At 31.3% G+C, this 11,457-nt stretch overlaps 2 protein-coding genes across 7 annotated transcripts in view; one reads left to right on the top strand and one right to left on the bottom strand.

Moving 5' to 3' along the window:
- LOC148614001 (uncharacterized) overlaps positions 1–11,457 on the top strand; it is a 163,510-nt gene that overhangs the window by 115,964 nt on the left and 36,089 nt on the right. The window lies entirely within an intron of this gene.
- LOC148614004 (uncharacterized) lies at positions 1,242–11,425 on the bottom strand. The gene is made up of 7 exons (XM_088587728.1): positions 11,259–11,425; positions 8,061–8,134; positions 7,113–7,244; positions 6,609–6,693; positions 5,581–5,686; positions 4,756–4,876; positions 1,242–4,484 (listed from the first exon to the last, which is right to left on the bottom strand). The coding sequence occupies exons 1-7, from the start codon at positions 11,287–11,289 to the stop codon at positions 3,639–3,641; spliced, it is 1,395 nt and encodes a 464-aa protein (XP_088443854.1). The 5' UTR covers positions 11,290–11,425; the 3' UTR covers positions 1,242–3,638.

Below are 11,457 nucleotides of genomic sequence, written 5' to 3'. Positions count from 1 at the left end.
CAAAAAGTAAAGTGCACTTATACATTGTAAAATGTACAGAAATGTTTTTTCCTTTCAGAAACAGTTTTAATTTTTGAAGTAAAATGAGAACTTTTTTCACACTAAGAGAAACATGGGGTAATTTCTGCGTAGGACTATTTTTGCGTACGTTCCAAATGTTCATTGGTTCAATTGGTGGTTTGTAACCTGAAATATTTGTCAATTCAGTAGGCTACACTTAGGCAACGCGATCACTAAATAACTTTTCACTGAAATGATAAGCTGCTTAGTGGAATTTTAATCAAGGTATTTGTCACGGTATCATTTCAAAGAGACCCTTAAAATTTTGCGCACATCTAAAAAAAAGGCCTGTTTGTTGACCCTTTGAAGTTACGTTCTCCTTAAAAGTCCAAACACAAAATATCGGTCCAAGCCTTTCTTATTTATGACACATTGTGGAACAATATCACAGTCCATTCATTTTTACTCAAGTTTGAATCCGGACAACAGAAACGCAAGTTTCTGGCCCGGCCTTTATTCTGAAACGGTTCGAGTCACACACCAAAATATCAATCCCAGTCTTTTTTTGTCGTAACTAAAAGCACCTTGTGGTACAAATTAACCTTTACTCGAGTTACTATCGGGACATCGAGAAAATTCTTGTTTCTAGAGCTTTATTACTAAACATTTCAAAACATTGCCCCCAAAATCAACCTCGGCCTTCATTTCGTAGTATAATTGTACCTTGGTGTACAACTTAATAGGGATTAATAAACTTAATTTACACGAGCTACTATCGGGACATCGGGTAAACCTTTATTTAAAGACCCCCTCCCCCCCAAAAAAATAATGATAATAATAATAAAATAAACCCTAGCATTCATTTGTAATATGGGACCTACATATAATTCCATACACTTACACTCAAATTATTGTAGAGAAAACAAAATGTCTACAGACGACGAAAACAGCCAAACCATTATATCACTGCAAATCAATTCTGAATATTCACCAAAGCAGAAGAAAAAAGTAAATAAAATCAATTCTGAGGTGAAGTCACAAAATTACAATCATCAATGAATACAATAATTTCTGAATTTACAGTATTTAAACATAGTACATCTGTAGGATTATGCATACCAAGGGATACAATTGTCACCTATAAGACAGGGGCTCTATACTCCAAAAATTATACTTAAACCATGACTTATATAAAGGTAATGAATGTCATTTTTTTTTAAAGAATTTTCAAAATAATACACAATAACTACTAATATTTATTTCATTAATAAATTCCGAACAACACTACAAATAACAGCTATATAAACAACAAGACAGTATTTTGATAAAACATGGTTGATGTGTCTACAGCACTAAGGAGATTTTTGTCAGGTAACTGACCACTTGTCAGGAGTTAATGGCATGTACAAAAGCATACAAGGATGATAGAGCACAATCAAAATAAATTTCAGTGCTAAATTATGAAGATGCAGGTCAAATGTGTAACTTGCAACTTCCCCACCAACTCTCTCCTAAAAATTACAATTGCCAGATTTGTGTCGTACAGTATGTGTATAGTAAAACTTATAAAGGAAGAGAGAGTGGGGTGATGTAAATGAAAACAAATAAAATAAAATTCGTGAACATTAGCAATCATACACTTTCCTCATTTGGCAGGTAAATTATTACTAGTGATACATGTATATGAAATGCACTGATAATAAAGTATAATTATCAATACTTTTTAAAGCATCATAAGTTGTGACAACCAGTAGCACCTATCAGAGATATATAATTAGTTACGACAGAAGTTATCAAACTAATAAAGTACTACTCACAAGCCTTAAAGTAGATATATTACCTAAACATTAATCATTTTTCGTATTCATAATTTTGTATCTAAATTGTCCCATCATTGACACTTATTTTGTCAATATTTTCTGAAACAAGACCAGAACATCAAAAGGTCTATCTACTTCAGATAATGAAAAAGAAAACAAGTGTCAACCTTGCATGAAGCATAATAATATTTTTTTATTGGTTATGTCACAATAATTTCATAACTTTGAGTACACCATTAACATTGACAAATACTATCACATACAGAGCACTGGAAACAAGAACAAAGAAATTTAAATGGCAAGACATCCTTATCATGGATTTCTGAAGGACATGTAGAAAACTGACTAGAAAAAAAATATGTGATTAACAAAATATTGTGAAATCTATGTAAACTAAACCACTTTATACATAATCAAATGCTTGTTTGATGCAGGTGTTTGCCCTACATAAGATCAGTAAAAAATGATTATGGACAAAAGACATGCATACATTTAGATGTACTGCATGTTTGAAAGAGAAAAAAAAACATGTGAATAATTTTTAAATACTTGTTTATCTATAGCCTACAAATAATGAGTTGAGAGAATTATGATTCAAGATATTTATAGCTTTTAAAAAATCAGGTACAACCAGGAGTAATCAACCTTTTTGTTCTTAGACTTGAAAGTTACTGCCAAAAACAATTATTGTTGCTTGGGCCAATTCTATGGATAAAAACATTTTTAATGTGCAAACTATACATGTAATTAATTACATCGACATGAAGGAAACGATTATGGTAATTATAAGATGTGACTGTTTAAGACACCAATCACCATAAATATGTGTAGCCCATATAATAAAAATACCAGTTTATACCTTAAATTGGGATATCTCGGTTGTCTTTTTATTTTGGTTTATTTGGCACCTATCTAAAATGTGACAAAATTAAACAAATCAGAATAACATATGTATGTGAAGTTACAGAGCCAATATATATTGGTGTATTAGCAGGGGCTTAATGTCGTGATATGTGTTTTTCCTGCATAAAAATTATTATAGATTATCAAATCCCAGGGATATTATTGTAATTAATGATTTATCATTAATTAGAAAATTTCAGTATAAATAATTGTGTTACATGACAAATGTAAACTGATAACAGAAGTGATATTGTTCACAAAAATAAAGAATTTTATTAAAGCAAACTATCTTTAATGACTTGGACAACTTCATTAGTCCAATTTGATTGTTACTAAATTTATTCAATTGTAAGAAAACAATAACAATGGCCAGATTTTAATTTAACAAGTACAGGTGTCAATTATCCACTTGAATGTCCATCAATTGTGAAATTGGAGAAAATCAGTTATTGTGAGTCGACAATGTTTACATAGCAATTAAACTGACCATTAGGTAGTGTTAGATTATTAAGGATAATTTCATTCCAATGTGTATAAAACACAAAAATAAAACACTTGCTATTCTGAATAGAGGTTATGAGGTATAAAGACTTGGATAATGCAATAAAATCTCTGTGCCACACCTTATACACCTTTTGTCTGATTCTTAGATTTATTTCTCAAGGGGGTACTTAATATCTTCTCTAAAATGTATTTTGCTCGTTTAAAACTAAACATACCAAAATCAACCATGCACATTTTGACTAAAAACTACCAAAATAACCAGATGATAAAAAATCCCAATTTACGGTATTGAATCTATAATAAAATCAATCAATATATGACCAGAACCTGCATAAAGTGTTGAAGAGCATGAACTACAGAGTAACTTCAATTCAAATATATAAACAGTCCCCAAAATGTAAATCGCTTTTTTCAAAAGGGTAATTTCCACATTCTCTGCAAATATATTCTTCTAAACACTAATAACAGTATACCGATCATAAGGATAATAATCATGACAGTGGAAAGTCTTAATCCTGACTGTCTCTCTTCTGGTTGGATATCTGCAAACTGTACAAAGTCTTGTCTTTCTTGTACTATCACTCTGTTTTGATCCACATTTCTCTGTCGCAATCCAGAGCTAATATCGTTCTGATTTTTGGTTGTTTCTGATTGACTTGTTGAAGCATTGGTTGATGTTGATGTTGAATGAGACACCAAAGTTTCGGTCTCACTACCTTCAATAGTGTCAATGTCTTCTTGTTCAGTTAGAGCCTCATTTCTGGGACCAGTTTTAACAGTAGATCTTTCTGTTGAGGCTGTTTTCAGGGAATTTTCACTTGATTGCATATTTTGAACCTTTGGGATTTCACTTTTAGTCTTACTGCTCTCAGATGGTTGAGATGTGTTATTTGTTTGGGCGTTATTTTGTGATGAATTCAGGGACTGCGCAGAGTTCTGAAATCCAGGAAACTGGTTCCCAGGCATGAATGGATTTCCAAAAGGTGAATTGTGGAACATGGTAGGCATAAACTGTGGTGGAAAAGGAAATCTAGGGACGAAGTTTGATCCCTGTTGCTGTTGTCCAACCATATTTTGAAATTGTGGAGGAAATGGAAATGCAGGGAAAGGAAACTGTCCTGGAAGTGTTGACAAGTTTGGAAAAGTCTGAGTCACAGGTGTGTTTGGAGGAGTGGTAAGTGGTGTAGAGTTTGTAGAACTTGTTGCTGACTCCTCTGAACTCTTTTTTTCTTTATTTTCCATAGTCGATTTCTCTCCCTTTAGAAATGAAGTAATAACATTATTAATTTAGAGAAAGATAAACTCAATTACACTTTTGTCTTTGATTCTAGATTCTATTTTATTATATACGTTTATAAGAGTATTTCATCTGGTTTAAGGACTTTTTAAGTTTTCCATAATTAATTTATAATTAAGTCTAAAGTATTTTATACTATTCATTAAATTTATATTATTTTGTAAGCAGAAAGTTTGAATCAATTTTTTTTAAGATTCTGCCCACCCATATATTGATCCGTATTATATTTACCCTAAAATTGATTTGTGAAGCCAGTTCTTTGGCCTCTTCATTTGCAGCTTTGGATGCTTCAGTTACAGGTTTAAGGATGGTTTTCAAGTTTCCACAATGTTCACATTTCCAGTCAACAGATCTAAAAATAAATTTCAAATATAAACTAACAAGCAACTTCACTAAAACCATCACTGGAGACTCAGTACTAATTTCAGGGCCTTATCTTGTCACTGATGACAAGGAGAAGTACCAGTATTGTTAAATTATGTAAGAAAAAAAATATTACCATTTTAAACTTAGTAATCTGTAAACAAACTGAACAAACACCAACTGACAAAAATGTAAGACACATCAACCATCAACTTTCATATCATTTATACAAATGTTAAAGAAGGGTTTTATGGAGAAAAAAAACAACCACCAAAAAAAAACATACAAACATTCCTTCAAACATTTCAAAAGATAATAAATTGCAAACTGTAATTTATAATTCTATCATTAAAAATTGCACAGATTTCATGCATAATTTTAAGTACTGGTATCTCCAAATACACAAGTACACTTCAAAAATGTTTAAGACTCAAAAAATGAATCAACATATCATTTTACTCAAAGAAGTCAAAATTCTTCCTTTCGAAACATTTTATCATAATGTGTTTGATGGAACTTCTTTTTTGTATGTATTAAATGTAACAAAAAAATATACAACATCCGGCCTCAGTGCAAAAAAACTTGAAAAATTACTTAAGTCTGAGGAAATTCTAAAATGTTTGTGACATCACCAGTTTCAAAGACTTTGACTGTAGTTACCATGGAAGTTAAGAATATTCTCAGCTATAATACCTCTTAGCTAGTTTTTTTCTCTCCTCTGGTGGGTAGTCTAAAGATCCTATAGCACCTCCTCCATGAGTTGGCATAAACCCAACAATGGCTAGTAAAGCTGTTCTTACTGAAAACAAAACAATGCCATATTAATTGTTAAAAATAGACCACTGTATAGTCACATGATGCCTAATCCAGAAACTAATGTAGGGAGGTATTCAGTGGTACTAAAGAACAATTTTAATTAAATAAGACCAAAATATTGTAAGGCTAACTTTAAAAATACACCTGGGTATCATATTTTGATAAGAATACCTTCCTCAGTGTAAAGGAACAATCTTGAAAAATCCCTAATGTTTATTTGTAATTGCAGGGTATTGTTATTTTCTATTGTTTATTTGTTGTTTTGTTTATGTAAGATAATGAATTACATTTTAATCAAGTCTATTTAAAAATTAGACATTCATGCATGTCAGATACCAACCAAATAAAGTTTAGTTCCTTGTTCAGAAACAGTTACAGATCAGTGATCACATAACCAGTCTTAGTTTTTTATTTAGTTGTTGCGATTTTGAGATAAATATCACTTAGACAGTACGTGAAATTGGCACTTTGCAAGAGTTACAGTTCTTGACTTTGTATCACTTGGTTCATTTTAGTGGGAGATTAATATATGATTTTCTTAAAAGTGCAAATCTGAATGCAAAAATGATTATTCTTATGTGAAAGGATAGCATATGTAGACTGACAGAGCATTGTTTGTTAGGTGGGTTTTTCTTTATCATTAATTGCTTTACCATTGGCAGTGTCTGAATTCTATATAACTTTTATCTCAAAAGTGCATCAACCGAAAGAAAAACTAAGACTTGTTATGTGATCGGTAACTGTTTCTGAACAAGAAATAAAATTGAATTTAGTGGGTTTTTGACATGAATGAATCACCTCCTATCTGATTTTTATTAAGACTGATACTTAGGCACAGATACATTTTGTATATATCATTCCTCCCTTTATCTTATGCTCTAATTTAAAAACTTGAATTTACTCACTTGACCAAGATGGCTGCCATGACTCAGGATGATGACCAGATATACTTAAACATATCTTCTTGTTAGTCTCAAATCTTCCATTTGGCTACAATATATTAAATATTTTAATGACAGATAATTCACAGGTAAGATATCAACATAGGAAGCCAGCAACTGTATAAAAACTAAAATTCCTATTTCATTTCTACAGAGCATTCAGAATTATTTCCCTTTGATTGATAGAGACATTTAAGAGTATTTGTAAATATTCTTTTTTTAATTTTACTATATATAGTATCAAGTGCACACTTCTTATAATATAACTTGAAGAAAAACATTTCATGTCATATCTAACACTATTTTAAAATACATACTTCTATAAGAAACTGCAAGATAACAAAAAGAAATTGTACATATATTTTGTTGAAAATGTGATTTTTAAACCCGCTTTAGACACAGCAGTATTACATGTATATATATATGTAACTATAAACATATACATTGTACATGTATACCAATACTTACAGTCAATATTATTACATTTGGGGGTTTCATCGGGTACTCCGCTGGCAGTATTATTCTACCATGGTAGATCCCTCCATCAAAGTCAGAATTCTCTGGTCCACGGATGGTAAAATGCCATTCAAATAAGTTGTCCTGAAATTATTATCAGGATTATCATTTTATTTTCATTAAATGTATATCTGATATAATCTGCTGAATTTAAGGTACCTGCATAGTAATTCAAAATGTTTGACAAAAATTTAGTTACTTTGAGATAAAACTGAGAAAATGTTACAATAAAAATTAAAATGGTCTGAAAATTAACATCTACATTTTCTCCAATTCTATTGGATATACATGATGATGATCTAGAGACATCTACATATTCAAATAAAATTCTATATCAAGGCTTTGAACATTTTATGTCATTTTGAAGCAAGATGTATACAACAGAATTTAATTTTAGTTTGTGTTCATCATTTTACATCAATTTTATGTAAGCATCAAAGTAACTTGGACTATTTTCACTCTGTTTCAAAGGAAAGCTTGAAAGGTTTTGGTAAATTGAATATGATATAAACATATCACTAATTTGAAGTATATCCCTTACCCTAGGTCTAACTTCTTAAATCATTATAAGTGACTGCACTAACAAAGAACTTATAACCAAAATTAAAATGGTCAATAAGCATTGGTCATAAAATTGTAATTTTTGCTGCTTCATCCAAGTAAAGTCTTTAAATCTTTATTACATTTTACACTTTAGTAATTTCAACTGACAGTTTTTAACACCAGAAATATTTTGCCATTCCAAAAACTACATATCAGTTTATGAATGACAAAAAGCAACAAAAGCTGGCTGACCCAATGACATTTGATTTTTTGTCTATCTTATACATACATGTATATTTGTACATGTAAACTTTATGAGAACACATTTTAGAGTTGGATCCCATATTGAAGACAAACCTCAAGTGGTTGAGTGAAATACAGCTCTGTAGGTTCTCTCAACTCCTGTGCCTCTTTCATCAGTCTTTTAACAGCTGAAAAACAAAGAAATCAGAAAACAACAGGTATATGATACATGTACAGTAACTGAACCGATCGATCTGTGTAACAAAAATTGTGATCGGTCATCTATCACCAATCAGTTTCTGGTCAGTCATCAATCCATCAAACCGGTCCATTTAACTGGTGATCGCATTAAGTGACCACAGAGCGGTTAATATATTTTACGTTTTTTGTTGTTTTCTTTGTCAATTTTACACAAATATTTACATAATGTAATACATTTAAACATCAATATATATTTTTTTTTTTACATTTCTTTTATTTAAAACAGATCTTACGTCATTTTACATAACAAAACTGCGATCAAATTGGTCATCAATCCGTCAGCGATCAATCAGTCAATGGTCACCGAACCGTCAAATCATTGCGCAGATCGGTTTAAGGACTGTACATGTTTGTATGTCATGTGAGTGCATGCAATACTGTAAGCTATAAAATGTTTCTTAAAAAAATACTTGCACCATTTTTTTGTGAAAATTGCAGGCTCACAAACATGTAGAAACATACAAACTACATATATATAAATCTGATGTCATTGTGCTGAATTGTACACTAAAAAAAACCAAGGAACGTACATAAAATATCAAATTAGATTTCTTTGATCTAAAGCTGGAAATACATGTAGGTGGGTCCATGTTTATTTACAGAATTGATTCAGGTTGCAGATGCCTGAGAAAATAATGCTATATAAACAGAGCTGTCAAATTTTTCGTAGCCACATATTTAACATTGGTTATGTTTGGAATTTAGTTTTGGAAGACAAAAAACATATACACATGCATATCACTGCATGCAATAAAAAAGATGATGTGTTGTAATACGATTGTGTCAGTCATTCTAAATAATATAATCATCAGTAGGTGGTACTTAACTTGTAGATTTATTTTAAATTGAAGTGTGTATGCTGTCTTATGTACATGTATATGAAGCTGAGCATAATCTTTTAGGGGTTCACATCTCAGGCTAACACATATATTTTATGTCGCTATCTGAAATATTGTAGCTGATCTTTTCCTGCCTCTTGTGTTCTGTTCTTGAAAATTCTAGATTACTATGAATGCTTATCAAACTTTAAAAGTGTGCTAATATTGTAAAGGGGGTACATTTGCTTTGGTTCAAATTGTACTTGTCAAGTCTCTAAATAAAACAGTAAATGGATTCTGCTGAGATATTATATTGTTAAAAATTATTTCAATGATACACAATTCTAACAGATAGTGAGTTAAGTCATTACAATATACATGAACATAGTACATTTTCTGATGAATCAGTTTGATTCCACAGGCGCTGTATCCACATACCATATAGACAAGACATTCATCAGTTCTACAGCCTATTTAAAAAGATCTTTTATTGTCTTTCTATCATTATGATCATTTTGCAAGAACATGATGATGCAACCCATACCTACACGGGTGATGTACATGTATTTTAAAAAGAGTAATCAAGGGAATCAAGATTCTAGCAAAAATCAAAAGAATGTAATCCAGTGACAAAGACATGGTGCTTTGAAACAGTTCAGGAGGGCGATTCTCAAAGAAGTTCTTCCCTACTGAAATGTGTGATATTTTTATGTAAAAGCAAGATTTTTTATGTTACTTTTTAAAAGTGTTTTTTTTCCAGAAAATATAATTATTTATACCAAAAAACCTCCCTCAAATCTGAATTTTAAAAGCAAGAGTTGAGAGCTCTATAGCAACATGCACATGCTAGTTACCAGGTTGCAGAATGATGATAACGAAAATTCTTAGTCCTAAAGTTACAGGAAGGAATGTGTGTCCTCATTATTTATTTAAAAAAAATGATTTCTTGAAGGCTTAAAAATGTAACTTGTAATATGTATAGCAAAAGAGGGATGGAAGTACATGAATATACAATGCTTACAATAAGAGATTATGAGACTGTCACACTGCAATCAAATTGGGTCCCCTTCACTTTCGTCCCAAGCTTAGTTCCTAAGACAAGCAATATCAAGATGCCAGACTTTTAGGTAAATGAGCAAATGTGTTTCAGGTTTAAAAAAACACACAATACAACTGTACACATGAATATAATTAAATATTTTTAAAATAATACCTATATGCTGACTAAGTACAGTTCATGCATATGCAATTTTTCAATGAAAACGTAGCTTGTAGGTCCTTTGAAAAAAATGTTTGCAATAGTGCAGACATTTTTGCAGCTATACCAGTTGAAAAGAACTGGACCACTTCAGAAATTCAAAATCTGTAAATCCTAAATATTTGTTAAATACCTAGGAAACATCTGTAGTGAAGACAGTTGTCAAAATGACCAGCAATTTTACCGAATACAATATATTTTTGACAAAATGAACTTAAAATTGATAAAGGCAATTCATTGGTTAATTTGATATGTTCATTTTGCAAATTTCAAAATCCTTAATTTTATTAACCGGAATTATACACTCAAAAAGCTAAAAAAAAGAAACAAATATGAAGTTCCTTTTAACTGATTTTACAAAGGATTTCCAGGGTTGCTGGATTTTCTCATCAGGTACATGTAGGTCATTTGTTGTTTTTTTTTCAGTTAAGTTACCTTCTCCCATGTTATGGTAAAGAAACTGTATAAAGTGTTTTAAATGGATAATAGTTTACTATAACTCAGCCGATTTAAAAGAACGTCAGAATGAGCATTATGCAATATGGCACTCAGAAGTAAGAGGTTGGGGTATGGAGGAATGGAATTCCAACCTCTCACATTGTTAACACATGCAAATGGCATGCAATAGTCAGTATAATGACAGAGTGTGGAAATATGAAGATAGATAGATAGGAGTAGTTTGACAGGTGGTGCCTGGTGGTCAAAACAAAAAAATATCTCCAGCACTGAATCCCAAAATGGACAACGTCTTGTCCAAATATCATAAGTATGCCTTTTAGGAGGCTAAATGACTCAGCAAAGGTCATTCTCTAAATAAGCAACCAAGCAAAATAAAGAAGCAGATTCCTTATTTAAGACTATAAATACTTATTTCCTGTAAAATAAATATAGTAATAATAAGTTTTTTATAAGGCTAAACCTAAAGCAGGCTAAGGCTAAGCCAATGCTAAAGGGCGTGTCATAACTTCTTTTTACCTGGACTCCTCATGCTATACATCGCCTTCATGGTTGGTGATTCTGTATCCAGCCTCCTATCCAATTGTGTAGGTAAATGTAATCTAGAAGGAAGGAAAATTAAAGGCGGACGTGGCAGAACGACAAAAAAAGATGTCAACAAATGAATTGCCTAAGTTGTGTTGTTTAAATAGTTCTGATTGGTTGATTGTTCTTTGAT

Source organism: Perna viridis, chromosome 6, assembly GCF_037379345.1.
Source record: "Perna viridis isolate PV_CMFRI_1.1 ecotype Kerala chromosome 6, ASM3737934v1, whole genome shotgun sequence".
Lineage (NCBI taxonomy): Eukaryota > Metazoa > Mollusca > Bivalvia > Mytilida > Mytilidae > Perna > Perna viridis.
Note: the sequence above shows the minus strand (reverse complement) of the source record. Positions and strands in the feature narration are given on the sequence as shown.

Excerpts from the sequence above, each read along its gene's own strand:
- LOC148614004 (XM_088587728.1), bottom strand. The coding sequence starts at position 11,289 with ATGAAGGCGATGTATAGCATGAGGAGTCCAG. Across the intron at positions 8,135-11,258 it reads GTATAGCATGAGGAGTCCAG|CTGTTAAAAGACTGATGAAA; the intron begins GTAAAAAGAAGT and ends TTTGTTTTTCAG. Across the intron at positions 4,877-5,580 it reads AGAAAAAAACTAGCTAAGAG|ATCTGTTGACTGGAAATGTG; the intron begins GTATTATAGCTG and ends ATTTATTTTTAG.